This window comes from Camelus ferus, chromosome 14, assembly GCF_009834535.1.
Source record: "Camelus ferus isolate YT-003-E chromosome 14, BCGSAC_Cfer_1.0, whole genome shotgun sequence".
Lineage (NCBI taxonomy): Eukaryota > Metazoa > Chordata > Mammalia > Artiodactyla > Camelidae > Camelus > Camelus ferus.
Genome location: NC_045709.1, coordinates 34,775,829 through 34,790,805, shown reverse-complemented (window position 1 = coordinate 34,790,805; position 14,977 = coordinate 34,775,829). Strand labels below are relative to the sequence as shown.

The window sequence follows — 14,977 nt, the reverse complement described above, 5'->3', positions numbered from 1 at the left end:
GTGCCACATGCACTCTGCCTGATGCCCAGCTGCGGTCTTGGCTCAGACAACCCCATGAAAGGCAACAGAGACCCTCCCCACAGTAAAAGCACATGGCTGGACAGGAGCCAGGACCCGACAGGCAGCATGCAGCCTCGGGGATCCCTCGGGCTGCCTCTCACAGCCCCCACGTTCTTCTGACCCACCCCCTTTTTCATCCTTGGCAACCACTCGTCTGCTCTCTGTTTGTATAACTTTGTCACTTCAGGAACGCTATATGAATGGAATCGTACAGTAAGTCACCTTTTGGGATGGGCTCTTTCCACCCAGCATGGTCTGTGGAGTCATAGGTGTCGCGTGCACCTGTGGTTCCTGCCTGTCTGTTGCTGAGTAGCACATATGGCCCGGAGGCAGCACTCTGTTGAAGAGCTTCTAGGAGATTTCCAGTTTTGAGCTATTACATGTAAAGCTGCTGTGAACATGTGTGCACAGGCTGTTGTGTGGCTAAGTGTAGGCTCTCATGTCTCTGGGATGAATGCCTAGGAGCACAATCCCTGGGTCCCGTGGTCATCACTTACTCGGCTTCTTCAGGAAACTCCAAACTGTTTTTTTGCAGAACATCTGCGCCAATTAAATTTCCCACCAGCAATTTACCAGTGACTCGGTTTCTCCATATTGTCACCAGCATGTGGTGGTGTCACTATCCTCTCCAGCAACACATTTCCCCAAGTCTTTGCCCATGTTCTAATTGGATCGATTTTTTTTTTCACTGTTGAGTTTTGAGTGTTCTTTATATATTCTAGATACTACTGCTTTGTTGGATATATTGGTTTGCAAGTATTTTCTCCTGGTCTGTAGCTTGTATTTTCATTCTCATAACAGGGTCTTCTCACAGCTGAAGTCTTAACTTTTACTTTTTAAATTCAATGTGCCAATTTGTTCTTTTATGGGTCATGTTTTAGTTGTCAAGTCCAGGATCCCCAGTGGCCACCACGGGCAGGACTCTTGCTAGGTCAGCATGGATGGAAGTCCTGCCCTCTTCAGTCCTTTCCTGACACCACTTTGGCAGGTGTGTGGAAGCCCTGCTCCAGCCTTGAGAGGGTGGGGGTCTAGCTCCCCACCTGGCCGCTGCTGCTGTGGGTGTGGGTGGGGCCGCAGGTTCTTCTGTGGTGTTGGCTTGAGTACAGCCATTACTGCCCCAGTTTTTCCTGTCTTGCTATGCTGCCTTTTTTACTTTCCTTTGGCTAGAAAACAGCTTCTGTTCCTTGATTTTTTTAAACTGTGGTTAAATATGGTAACATAAAAGTTACCATTTTATGTATGACTGAAGCATTGTGCTGTACTCCAGAAACTGACACAACATTGTAAACTGATTATACTTCAATAAAAAAAATACGAAAACCAACAAAAAACCAACCAAACAAACAAAAAGTTACCATGTTAAAGTGTATGTTCTGTGGCATTAATTCTATTCACATTATTGCACAGTCATCACATCACATTATTGCACCAGCCCCACAGCATTTTCACTGTGCCCAACTGAAACTCTGGACCAGTTAAACACTAACTCTCCATTTCCCATTCCTCCCTCACTCCTTCCAGGCCCTGGCAACCACCATTCTACTTTCTGTCTCTATAAATTTGACTGCTCTAGGAACTTATATAAGTGAAACCACACAGGATTTATTTTTTTGTGACTGGCTCGTTTCATTGAGCACATCCTCAAGGTTCATCCATGTTGTAGCAGGTGTCAGAATTTCCTTCCTTTAAAGGCTAAATAAATGTTATTGTACGTGTATACCACATTTTGTTAATCCATCCATCAGTGGACACTTGGGTTGCTTCCATCATTTGGCTATTGTGAATTATGCTGCTGTGAACATCGGTGTACAAATATCTGTTCAAGTCTCTACTTTCAACTCTTCTGGGCATATCCCCCCAAAATAGAACTGCTGGATCCAGTGGTAATTCTACGTTTAATTTTTGAGGAACTACCATATCATCTTCCACAAGAGCTGCACAATTTTACATTCTTACCAACAATGCACAAGGGTTCCAATTTCTTCACATCCTTACCAAAACTTTTTTTGATAATAGCTATAATAATGGGTGCGAAGTGGTATTGATTTTGGGGGGGGGGGTCTTTCCTTGTAGTTATTTCCATGTTGCTGGCTTCTACACCTCCAAATATGGGATATATGAGGCAAAGAAAGCCGGGGAACTTACCCACTGTATTGTTCTTTGGGTCCCAAGGTCCCTAGCTGGTCTTCTTTCTTCACTTTACTGTTCAGAGTCTTCTTACGTTTGTTTGTTTTTTTCATGTATAACGTCCAGGGGTTTTAGTTGTATTTAGCACATTATTCCACTTTTCTTTATCTTGTGCTTTTAACTTACGGTATCTTGACAGAACAGAGATATTAATTCCTTTTTGTAGCTACATAGTACTCCACTCTGTGCATGTACAAAAATGTGCAAATGATCCTGTTGATGGAAATAAAAAATTTTTTTGATTGAATACCATCAGTTGAATGTGTCATTCATTCATCATTGAAATACCATCAGTTACAATGTGTCAATTTCTGGTGTACAGCACAATGTCCCAGTCATGTATATACATACATATATTTTCATATTCTTTTTCATTGAAGATTATAAGATATTGAACATAGTTCCCTGTGCTATACAGCAGAAATTTAAAAAAAAAATCTATTTTTATATATAGTGGCTAACATTTGCAAATCTCAAACTCCCAAATTTATCCCTTCCCATCCCATTTTCCTGGTAACCATAAGATTGTTTACTCTGTCTGCGAGTCTGTTTCTGTTTTGTAGATGAGTTCAGTGTCCTTTTCTTTCTTTTCTTTTTTTTTTTAAGATTCCACATGAGTGATATCATATTACCATGTTTTTCTTTCTCTTTCTGGCTTACTTCACTTGTAATGACGATCTCTAGGTCCATCCATGTTGCTGCAAATGGCATTATTTTATTCTTTTTTATGGCTGAGTAGTATTCTATCATGTAAATATACCACAACTTCTTCATCCACTCATCTGTCGATGGACATTTAGGTTGCTTCCATGTCTTGGCTATTGTATATAGTGCTGCTATGAACACTGAGGTGCATGTATCTTTTCAAATTAGAGTTTCCTCCAGATGTATGCCCAGAAGTGGGATTGCTGAATCATACAGTAAGTCTTAAATAGAGTTTTAATGCCAAGGTTACTTCAAAACAATTTTCCCAAAGAAGGAATAGGAAGTTTCTGTTTAATGGGTACAGAGTTTCTGTTTGGGGAGATGAAAAAATTCTGTGGATAAATGATGGTGATGGTTGTACACAATGCAAATGTACTTAGTGCTACTGAGCTGTACATTTAAAAATGGTTAAAATGGTAAACTGCATGTTATGAATATTTTATTTCAATAAAAAAAAGAATAAGATCTATGCCAGTGGGGAGGGTATAGCTCAGCGGCAGAGCACCTGTTTAGCATGCACGAGGCTGTGGGTTTAACCTCCAGTACCTCCATTTAAAAAAAAAATGAAAAAAAAGTAAAAGCTGATTACCTCCCCTCCACACTCACGTACAAAAAGATCTATGGAAAACATTAAAACATTTACTGAAAAATAGTGATAAACATTTCTCAATGTTAAAAAACCCATCTTTTTTCCAAACTGCTACTTTAATGTGTAACTTTATATCAAAACTAAAATTTTATACAGAAACCAAATGAAGTTTTTAATTGATGTGAATGTGTTTCAGTGCAGGGTCAAAAGATGTCTTCAACTTAGGGATGACCCCTTTCTCTACTGTTGTACTTAATGAAGCTGGTCACCTTCCAGACTGAATCTTATCTGACATGACATCTGTATAAATTACTTCCCAAGTTTAACCATGAGATAGCAAGTTAGCTCTCTCTAGACTTATATTTATCTAACTATATGATGACTTGAATTTTATGGCTTCTGAATGAAGCATTTATGACTAGGAAATCCAGCTCAGTTGACAAAGGAGACAAACTCTTGGACCCATCCCTGCTGATGTCAGAGTTTATTACCCAGGGCTGGGATGGCAGAAACTCAGGGCAAATCTCGACAGAGAATGTTCTCGAGCCCCAAGTCTGGACCCACTAATAAGTGGGCTGCAGATGGCTGAGCGTCATTCTTGTGTCTTCTTCATGACCTTGTCTCCACCTGTAAATTCAGCCTTACCCACTGACGGACAATGTCCCAAAGATGCTGAAAGATCCTTGGCATCTGGATGCTCAGGACGTACACAGTATCATGCTTCCTTTCCTCAAACGGTTATGAAAAAAGCAGCCTTCAAAACCCTTTAAGTAGGAAAAACGGCTATTTCATTTCCTGTGGAAAGACTCCTCTTCCTTCCAACACTGGAACTGTCTGGGGCTGAGTGACAAGGAACTGACTCACCTGCTGGGGCACAGGGCACACCAGAGGCAGGACCAGTACCTGCAGTCTGAGCCATCGCTTGACTCGGGTTCGGGGTCTGTGATGGTGGAGTGCACAGGGAGTGTGTGCACACCTGGCCCCTGATGCACTGCTGAGAGGTGACCTCCTTGCCCTGGGGCAGTCACCTCAAAGGCCAGCAGAGAGATCATCAAGATGGAAGCCTTGATATAGTTGAAGAGGTAAAGACAGAGGTATCACGAGACTACGCGGACTTGTGAACAATAAATAGAATTCAGAGCCAGACACCAGCGCAACAAAGCATCTATCCAAGCCCTCTGGAAGACCCAGCCCCTAGACCTGCCTCTTAAAACACAAACCACAGAAACTTACCCAAAGGTGGAGAAACGGGTATGAGTCCCCACTTACCCAACCTCAGTTTCAACAATTATCAACATTTGCTAATTTTGTTTCATCTACCTATCCTCTTCTTCCCCCTCAAGTATTTTAAAGCAAATTTCATATACCACATTATTTTACCCCCAAAATTTCAATATCCTTCCCCTCTTAGGACTGTCAAACAATAAATACCCAATACTCACTACAAGAAAATCAGCAATGTTATTTTTAATACAGACGTGGTACAGAATGTTTAATTACAGCAGGGCAGAGATTCTAGTTAAATAAAATTAAAAACCTTTATTTTTCCCAAATATAAAATTACTAAATTAATGTCTGAAAAGAAAATATAACATGGTGAAAGCTTTAAATGACACCACTATTCACCACAAGACTTAAGATTTACCAATGACAAACTCCACCATTTTGGCAAAAGGATGAAATTTTTAAAACAGTTTATAAACTTAACACAGCAAAGACTGTATACATCTTCATATTGCACTTTTTATTTACAAGAATAAAACAGTAAAGTCAAGTGTATTGCATATACTAAGAACAGCACAAATCCGTCACAATTGAACTTTATGCAGAAGCTGATGTGAGCATTAAAAATGTAGAAATGTCATACGTGTATGTACACAACGCCAAGACTGTATCAACAAACTCTATGTACATAACAGCATACTGGACTACTTTAAATTTTTAGCATAGTCGTGTTTATTAATACAGGCCTTTGGTTCTAAACTGCTGGACTAGTTTTAAGCTCACATAGTTTCTGAGGCTTTCATATTTTTTTAGTGCAAGTTAGATGAGTATAAAAGCACTAAACCTCCCAGTTCACTGGTACAAAATTACAATGGTCAGTCCCTTTAGGTCATCAAAAACTAGTCACAAAAATAGTTCTTGTATTCAACCTGAATGTGCCACAGGAAAAAAAAAATATTTTCAAGATTCTCCAGCTTAGCCTAAAGGCAAAAAGTTACCCCGGCCTCAATTTCAGTGCCACGTACATTCCAGAACACTTGTTTTCTCCAGGCCATTTATTTTTAATACTACTTTGTAAGGAAGAATAAAATGTAACCCCAGCTTAAGACTGTCCGCCACACATGTCTGGTAAGACATAATGAAAATGCTGAATATTGCCAGTGAGATTTAAAAAAATACATATACCCTCTTATGACTCCTCTAGAAAATCTGCTATGAAATAACATGGTTCTTTATTTCCCTTTTCTTCGGTTTCCCTCGACGACTTCTCCTTGTGCTTGGTCTCCCCTGTGTCTTGCATGAGCCTAGTGATTGGCTTTGGAAATCATCCTGAGTTTGCAAATGACAAAGCAAGTCCCCACACTTGGTCCATGAGGCGAATCACACCACGGAGGATGAGCTGGTCATGCCGTGAACCATCGTGCTTGTTGGAGTCCCACTGATGGCATTGAAGATGTGCAGGGAATTCGGTAAAACGCTCGTCTTCTCCTCCAGGGGGCAAATCTCAAGGCACAGAAACACAACATTACCCAAGTGTAATGCCCTGAACGATACTCCTCGTAACTTATCATCCACTGGCCACTGTCACTGAGAATGATGGTGCCCTCAGATAGCCTGGCTCTGGCGGTTTGCAGAGGGAGTGTGTCAGCTCATCTAATAAACACCTTTTTCAGAACAGGACTTTAAAAAGAAAGTCAAGAACAACATGTTTTGTTTCCTTTACAAGTTAGGGAATGGAGAGCCTTTCAGACTCACCAGATTATAAAGCACCTTGAAGACTCTTCTACACATACTTGACGGGGACACGACATGGACATGTCCCTTGGGAAAGTCTTTTTTAAATGAATCTGGAGCATCTGTGTTCTCTACTAGATCCTTTTCTCAGGGTCTTACAGATTCTTACAGGTCTTTCCATCCTAGGAGAGACAGAGGGGCTGCCTGTCCAACCCTGAACAAGTCTCTCGCACACTCAGTAACGCAGGAAAGAATTCTCAGTGCAAGACTGGACCTGTTGCCAGATGGAAACTGAGAAGAACATGCACACTCAGAGGTTCCCCTGGAAAAACCAAAAGCAAGGCTGCTCCAGGTCATGACCCCTTCTGCTGAAGGGCTCAAAGAACTTTAATCTTCATAGTTGTTGAGATTATGGAAAGTTCAGGTGCAATTTAGAGCGCAGCACATGCATTGTGTCCATACAATCTGGGAGTTTATTTGAATACTTTCAGCCCATCATTTTTTCCTACTTTCATCTTTTCCAGTGCCAAATGCTGGCACCCTCTGATCAAGCTCACCATCCTAGAGGAATATGGAGGCCCGTAGAAAAGACCTTTCTCCAAAATCTTGTTCCTGTGAGACACTTCCTTTCTGCTCAGTTATTCACATATTTATTTCTTTAATCATTTCCATCTTTTTCTCCTACTTTTCTAAATGCCCAAGAGAGGGCTGCCTTCTTCTGTACATGCACTGTCACTATGCCTAGGTCTGCAGGTGCCCAAACTCAGAAATAACTTTACGTGAGCCAGTTATCAAGATCCAGAGAAATAAAATTTAAAAATGACATTACCATCCCATCTGCACGTGTTAGCATGGAGGAAAAAAAAAGCAAGTTAAAGCTGAGACATTTACGTTCATTTCCTGCAACAGAAACTTCTCAATTAAATCACCACATGCTATGTTAACTGACACAAATGGCCTTGGCTTCCATTTTGCAAGAGTGAAGGAAAATAATGTAGGTTTGGAACAGACAGAAGTAGTTATGTTATCAAGATACCATCACCAATTGTAAAGACTGACACCGTGACTCGGAAGAGGTCGCTGTGGTTGATGAAGAATGGACCCCTCAAAAGCAATAATGGGGAAGCTGCCCTGTGACATTCACTCAGTTGCTTGGGCAGCTGTCCCCTCTGATGACTGCCGAGCCCACATACGTAATCCTATCAGAAGGAATCCACACAGGAGAGCGGTGGGAGCAGTGTAATAAGGAAAGCTGCCCATAAGGACAGGAATATAGAAGCAGCCTTGAGAAATCCACAGGGGCACTCAGGTCAGCTATGAACAGTCAAAACTGAACAACCTTCCTTTGTTAAATGGCAAAAGACATTTAATGCAACAGACAGTTCCTTAAACCAGGCTGGTAAACCTGGTTTTTTCAAAGGATTGGGTGAATAAAGAAACTTCTAGGAACAGCATTGGTATTTTTTTTTTTTTTAATGTGGGTTGTTTCTGAGCTAGACTGAGCCATGAAGAAGAGGAGGGGGCTGCTCTCCTCTGGTCACATTAAACAATGACAGGTGGGCAAGCTGCTAGCCAGTCCCCAGGCACCTGTGGGTAGAAAGTAGCAGCAGTGTAGCATGCTACATTATTCACCAGAGAGCAAAATTCTGGAAGGGTGTCAGAGGGCGTAGGCCGAAAGAGGGTGCACTTGAGACCCAACTGCTGCGCGCTCTCTAAAATGAGAAGACCCCCAGCGTGGCACTTACCTGCTCGTGCATGATTTCCGAAAGCTCTTTTGCCATTTCCCTGTAGTTGGCCTTCATTTCTTCCTGGTACTCTAACTGGTCCTCTTTGATTAACCGTTCATTTACCGCCAAGGCTTGACCGCAAGCTTCCACAAATTGCCTGAAATGGTGCGGGAGAGGGAAATCAAGGCGTGTCCAAGAACACAGAAAGAGTCCAAGGGGTGGTATCTCTTCCTTGAATGAGCACAGAAATGATTAATACTTGAAGAGAAAGACATTTCCAGTGTGCCTTACCTGAAAACTTCCTTAAGCAACTTCACTTTATTGTCAGGATATCTTTTTGTGTTTGTGTCATCTAAGAAAGCTCGGGCATATGCCAGTGGACCAGCATTGACCTAGACAAAGAACAAAGATTTTAAATTGAAGTTATGAAGAAAATAGTCATGATCACTGAGTTCATTTCCGTTGGCATTTGCTAAAAATGCTGTGCGAGTGAGTTAGTCATGACCTCTGCCCTCCAGGAACTTAGGACCCAAAGAGAAAACCATGAATAAAGCTCATGTGGTTATAAGCTATTTGACTTTATCATCTCAGTCATCCTCAAAGCACTTGAGATGATGGTTTATTTTATGCAATAAGAATCAATGCTTGAAAAACTTCAGGACCTGTTCAAGGTCAATCAGCCAATAAGCAAAACAACTGAGATCAGCGCCCAAGTCTTCCAACTGGTATTTGTGCTGCACTACAATGAGCTAAGAGGTCAATCTGGGGAGTTCAATGAAAACTGAAAAGTACAGTATATGGAACAGTTTAAAAACCCAAGTGTTCACCAAGTGGAACCACGTAGACAGCCATGGACAAGCTGATTTGCTGTCTTCCAATGAACCAATCATCTGAGGTGGGCCAGAAGGCCAAAGACTCGGGACATTTAGCCACAGGATGAGTGAATCAGAACCCCATATCTCTCTTCCAATTAGCCAAGAAGAGTTCTCTGAGGTTGGGTAAGTCAGGAAATGTGGGAGTGTGGAGAGAAAGAAGGTGAGACACACTGGGTGGGAACGAGAAAGTTCCGGGCACCTGAGGCAGTTTGGGAAGGTCTGGGCCATGTGATTATGGCATGGTTTTTCCTGGGAGATCTAGTGGGCTTGGAAGGTAATGGGTAGGGAGGGCTGTCTGTCTTCCTGGTCCTTGGTGTGGAGGACTTTCACAGTAACAGTTGGGGAACTGAGCTGTGAACTGAACTCACACCAGAGGTGGGGAGACAGAGGGGCACAGTGGTTACAGGTGGGCCCTCTGAGACAGGAACAACTAACTAGCTAACCCTCTGTGACAATTGCGTATGTCACTGGGTAAGTGTAGGGAGCTATGTTAATAACCTAAAGATGACCCAAATGAACATTCATCCAAAATGATACAGATGCTCAGTTTTAAGAAGAACTGAAAAGGAGAAGCTGATGGCTTGATAAAGTCTGACATAACAAGACTTGATAAAGTCTGACATAACAAGATCCTGGAGTGGAGTGCAGAGCCACAAAGCCACCCTGATGGCTCTACCCTGTACAGTAGCATCCCCAGAGAGTCTCTTGGTGGAAGAATTGAAGAAATACACAAATAAAATAACAAAGTTCATTTCTCCTGACTCCAACTCTGTTGTTACTCTAGAGGGTACACATGTATAAACTTAATCTCCTCATTTCATTATGGAATTCTTTGCTTTTAAAGATGATCAGGCATTTATAAAACTCTAAGGTCACTGTCAAATGGCCGGGCACATTTTGCCCTTTAGAAAGCTCATCCTGTCCAGTCTCACCCTTTACTGGCACACACACCCCTCCATTGGCCTTCAGACAGAGGCTGGATGTTCCCAGGCCAGGCCACATTACTGAGTGGTTTTGGTTTTAGTTGCAGAATACTGTGGCCTCTGGCCCGTTACGTACTCACGCACATTGCCGGAGTATTTTATCACATTCACTTGATAATTTATTTTGGCACATAAGTCTTTGGGGCCATAAGAGAAGAGGTTGAAAACATCTGTAAATACTTCTGTGGTGAATGACATTTAGAAAAATGGGAGGTAACAGCTTAGCATGGATCTGGCAAAAAGTTGACAAAAACTGATTTCACAAAATGAAACCGCTATATTGCAATCTACATGTAACTTTCATGAACATACACACCCTTCTTGAAAGAGAAAAGAATTAGATAGAGGAATACACACACACATACAGCAGGTGCTAGAATTATGTATATAAACTTAAAAACAGCAATAAAGCAAGAAGCATACTGGTCACCAGAGGGAGCAATTTAACATCTACTAATTTCTTAGGAAACCATATAAGTAAAATACCTTAAAAAAAAAAAAACCCTTATGATTGAAGTGTACTATACAAACATAAAAGTGCATATATTGTAAGTGTATAACTTGATAAATTTTCACAAACTGAACATATTTGTGTAATCAGCACCTAAATCTAGGATGACTTTATCCATAAATGGTACACATCATTCAAATTGCTATAGGAAAGAAATGTCTTGACCCCTACCAAATGCAAAATCAATTCAGATGGACTGTAGACCTACATAGGAACCCAAACACAGAAGAACATCTCTGAAACAGATTTCTTAAAGAGGACACACACACACACACAATATTACTAGTAAAGAAAAAATTTTCATTGGGCTATATTAAAATGAAGAATTTCATTAATCAAAAGATGCTACTAAGAGAGTGAAACTTAAAAGCAATTTTTCAGATATAATTTTCATAGAAATCAGAAAACAATAGTTTTGTATGAAAACCTAGGGTTATCCACACTTCTTTTACATTTGAGAGTCTTGATGCTTCTAATTAAGCACCTAGAATTCCCTAAATTACAGAAAAACCAGGTTGTTTGGAGTGCCGTCCCCTGCCCGGGGCACACAGCTTCCTGAGAATGACACATTTGGAGGTTGGGGTGGAGAGACCCTAAGGCTACTGCAGGCTTTGGAATCAGGAGGAACCACACATCAGGGGAGGTCCCAGGACTGACAGGTAAAGCCAGGGATCTATACCAGCCCTGCCCTTGCTGGTGTGAGCCATCTGAAGTTCCCAAGGTCTAAAGGAGCGTTCCCTCTGCTGCCCCGTGGTTTGCGCTGTGGGACGCCTGGCTCACCTGGACGCTCACACTGCCCTGGAGCTTGAGCTGCAGTTTGATCATGTCCACCTCGGCCGAGGAGCACAGCTGCCGGAGCTCGGCTACCTTCTTACTCATCTCGTCGATGGCCACCTCGATGGGGTTCAGGTCCGTGTGGTGCTGGTACATGACGGGGATCCGCTTCTTCACGTATGGGAAGCAGTGTATTGCTGTGGAGGAACAGGTCCCGGAATTACTGCACACCCTGCATGTAATCCACACGTTCTGAGCCAGTCCTGTCTGACAGGAAAGGAACCCAAAGCTTGCCCAGGTCACATGCCAGTATTTCGTGGAACCAGAATACTGTGTCTTCCTTGATCGTTGTGTGTGTTTAATGACAGGGCATCATATAAAGTCAAGAGAGCTGGGTCCCTGTTAACCTTTAATGTGAGAAGTCTGTCTTTGAAGAAATCACTTTATCATTCCCTGCTCAATGCTCTCATTCATAAATGCCCTGCTGTCCTGGGAATCTGTGAGAGCTGAGTGTGGTAGTAGGTATAAGAGGTCCTGAGTACCTGCTTGTGATGGCGACTGGAGTCTAAAAGAGCCAAGGCAGAGGTGTAATGATACAGAAAACTCAGAGTCCGTCCATGAGCTGACCAGGTCCATGTGACCTGGGACTCCCCTCTCCCTGCCTTCCTTGCTGGCGTCGTATCTCCTCTCACTGGGCTCACTTGGCTCCAGCCATGCTGGCCTGCTGGGCACAGGGAGCCCTGGCCTGGCCTTTGCCCTGACAGCTCCTTCTCCCTGCAGATGTTTGCATGGCCCACATCATCACCTCCTTCAAGTCCAGACTCAAACATCACTTCCTCAATGAAGCCTACCCTGGTCACATCATTTAAACTGCAACCCACCCCCTTCAACCCCAAACTTCCAATCCCCCCTTGCTCTTGTCCACAACACGTATTACCTTCCGACACAGAAACATTCACCTATTATATTTGCTGCTTGTCATCTGTCTCCTCCTGCTAGAATCTAAGTTGCACAAGCCAGAGAGCTTTGTTTTGTTGATACGCCAAGCTGGAACATCGCCTGTGCTCGATTAATTTTGTTGAATTAAAGAATGTATTACCACCCAAATGGTTCAATGGAAAAGCAAACTGGCCTGGAAGGTGGAAAGTTAGGTGGTAGATTGAGCGAACCATCACATTACTAACCAATGGCCCACACCAGCGATCTGCAGCCCTTGAGCAGGAGGATGAGAAGAAATGGCTGAGAAGTGTGGGTGGGTGTGCAGTCTGGTCAGACTGAATATGGGAGAATACTTCCAACCTGAGCGGGAGTCTGGATATGATTTGGAAGCCTCTGGAATAGTGACTGGGAAGAAACTCCATGAGATGAATTCCATGAAAAAAGGACACAGGGGATCATATTGGGGGGCAGGCTCAGAAATTTACACCAGAGGGCCTAGAGGGTGATTATTAGGTTTTCCAAGTGATCCCACAATTGCAGCCAAGTGACTGAATTATTCAGGAAAGGGAGGCTTTCTGGGTTCAGAGGGCAAGGGAGGGCTGGGGTTTCTCCGTAACTCAGAAGGCCAAAGGTCAGCTCTGAAGAAATACAATGGAAGAAGAACCTAAGGGCTTAATAACACAAGAGAAAACTCTCAAGTTCAAAGTCTTCAGAATATCCTGGTCTGCATGTCTTTAACTGATGGTTGATAAAGTTTACAGGCTTTGAATAGCATTTTTATAACTCTCTAAATCTTTACACTGACCAACAACTATCCTTTTGAAATTTTGAGATCTTTCAGGGCAAACCCTGTGCCTCTGTTGGGTGTTTTGGCCCCCTTTTGCTCCTCATTGACCTCAAAAGGCAAGGAGCCCAACAGTGGGTGAGATGTAGCAAAGTGAAGTACATTCTTTCCCCTCCTGGGAAATTACAAAATTACAGGATTTTGTAAAGAATTATAAAATTCTTTAACATGAGATGGATAATACAACTCTCCTTTTACAGATGAGAAAACTAAGGCACAGAGAGGTTAAAATGACCAGCCCAAGGTCACACAGGGAGGATGGGCTCTGCACTGCCCACACTTCTCAAGGTGGTTATTTCCCGAGTCAGCAGCCCGTGTATCTACTTCATCTCTCTTTGCAGTGGGGTTACTCCTTGTCCCCTCTGCTCTGGCAGGTCTAGAGCTTTGTTCTTGTCCTTTAATTTAAGATATTTCTGTGACAAAATGGGAAACTGGCCAGGGAAAACACCCCATGGTAACTGTTCATGAATCAGTATGCTACCTGAGGGGAATAATCCTAATAAAAAATCCTGACTTTGACTCATCAGTGATCTAGGTTTATTTCAATCAGCAGTTCTCAAACTTGAGTGGCACCAGAATCACTTGGAAGACTTTGTTAAACACCACCAGCTGGGCCTCACCCCCAGAGTTCCTGACTCAGGAAGTCTGGGTGGAGCCACAGAATCTGCATTTCTAACAACTCTCGGGGGATGCTGATGCTGCAGACCAGGTACAACCTTTGGTAAGCACTGATCTGAGGTCATCACAGCTGTGGAGATAAACATGTAAGCTGGTAATTCTCATAAAGTGACTCCATCTAGAAGTGGTTTTTCACTTGAAAAAAACTTGCTACTGTGTCCATTAGAAAAATAATTCATTTACATATGGGGAGGGGCTGATGTTTTCCAGGACAATATTATTTGTGCTTTACATATTACCTTATTATTCTAAAAGCAAGAGTGGAGACTCTTTCTTTAAAAAAATAGAGTTCGGGTTTTTTTTTTTTTCAATTTTAGCTTTTATCTCAGTTCCCTCATAGGACGAGGGAAAAACCCTCCACAATATGCTGTTCTGACCTATTTTATAGTGAACCATGTTCTTTCTTTGGTTAACAGCTTTAACCGAGTCATGAATCACACGCCACCCATTTAATGGTAAACCAGAAAGAGAAAGAAAAACACCACATGATATCACTTATATGTGGAATCTAAAAAAAAGGGGACACAAATGAACTTATTTACGAAACAGAGACAGACTTACAAACAGAAAACAAACTTATGGTTACCAGCTAGGTGGGAGAAAAGGAGTGAGGAGGATAAATTGGAGGTTCGAGATTTGCAGTTACACACTACTGTATATAAAACAGGTAAGTCACAACATCGTAAAATGACTATAACTCAATAAAAAAAAGTTAAAAAAAACCCAGATAAACTACAAGGTCCTATTGTACAGCACAGGGAACTATATTCAATGCCTTGTAATGGCCGATAATGAAAAAGAATATGAAAAGAAACATATACATACGTATAAATAAATCACTATGCTGTATACCAGAAATGAACACAACATTGTAAATTGACTATACTTCAATTAAAAAAAAATAAAGAAAAAAAGAAAAATAAAGGAAGAGGAGGATTTGAAGACATGTATTGAGTTTGTGGTGTTTAAGGGGCACGCGGGGGAGGTGTCCTGGCCTGAAGCTCAGAAGGCTCTGAGGAAGTGGCAGCTGAAACTCCAGGAACAGATTTAAAGCTACCCAGGAAGAGAGCAGAGTGTGATGCAAGCTGAAGAATGCCAAGATTTGAGAAATGGGCAAAGGTAGGGCAACCCACAAAGCCTCCAGTTA

General features: G+C 42.2%; 1 protein-coding gene across 15 annotated transcripts in view; it reads right to left on the bottom strand.

The window, feature by feature from the left end:
• Window positions 1-4,989: 4,989 nt before the first annotated feature.
• DOCK9 (dedicator of cytokinesis 9) overlaps window positions 4,990-14,977 on the bottom strand; it is a 256,298-nt gene continuing 246,310 nt past the window's right edge. For all 15 annotated transcript variants that reach the window (XM_032496729.1, XM_032496730.1, XM_032496733.1 and 12 more), the window contains 4 exons: window positions 11,376-11,566; window positions 8,518-8,618; window positions 8,245-8,383; window positions 4,990-6,268 (listed from right to left, as the gene is read on the bottom strand). In XM_032496729.1, coding sequence (XP_032352620.1) covers window positions 6,146-6,268; window positions 8,245-8,383; window positions 8,518-8,618; window positions 11,376-11,566 — 554 coding nt within the window. In that variant the 3' untranslated portion in view covers window positions 4,990-6,145. The remainder of the gene's footprint in view (window positions 6,269-8,244; window positions 8,384-8,517; window positions 8,619-11,375; window positions 11,567-14,977) is intronic.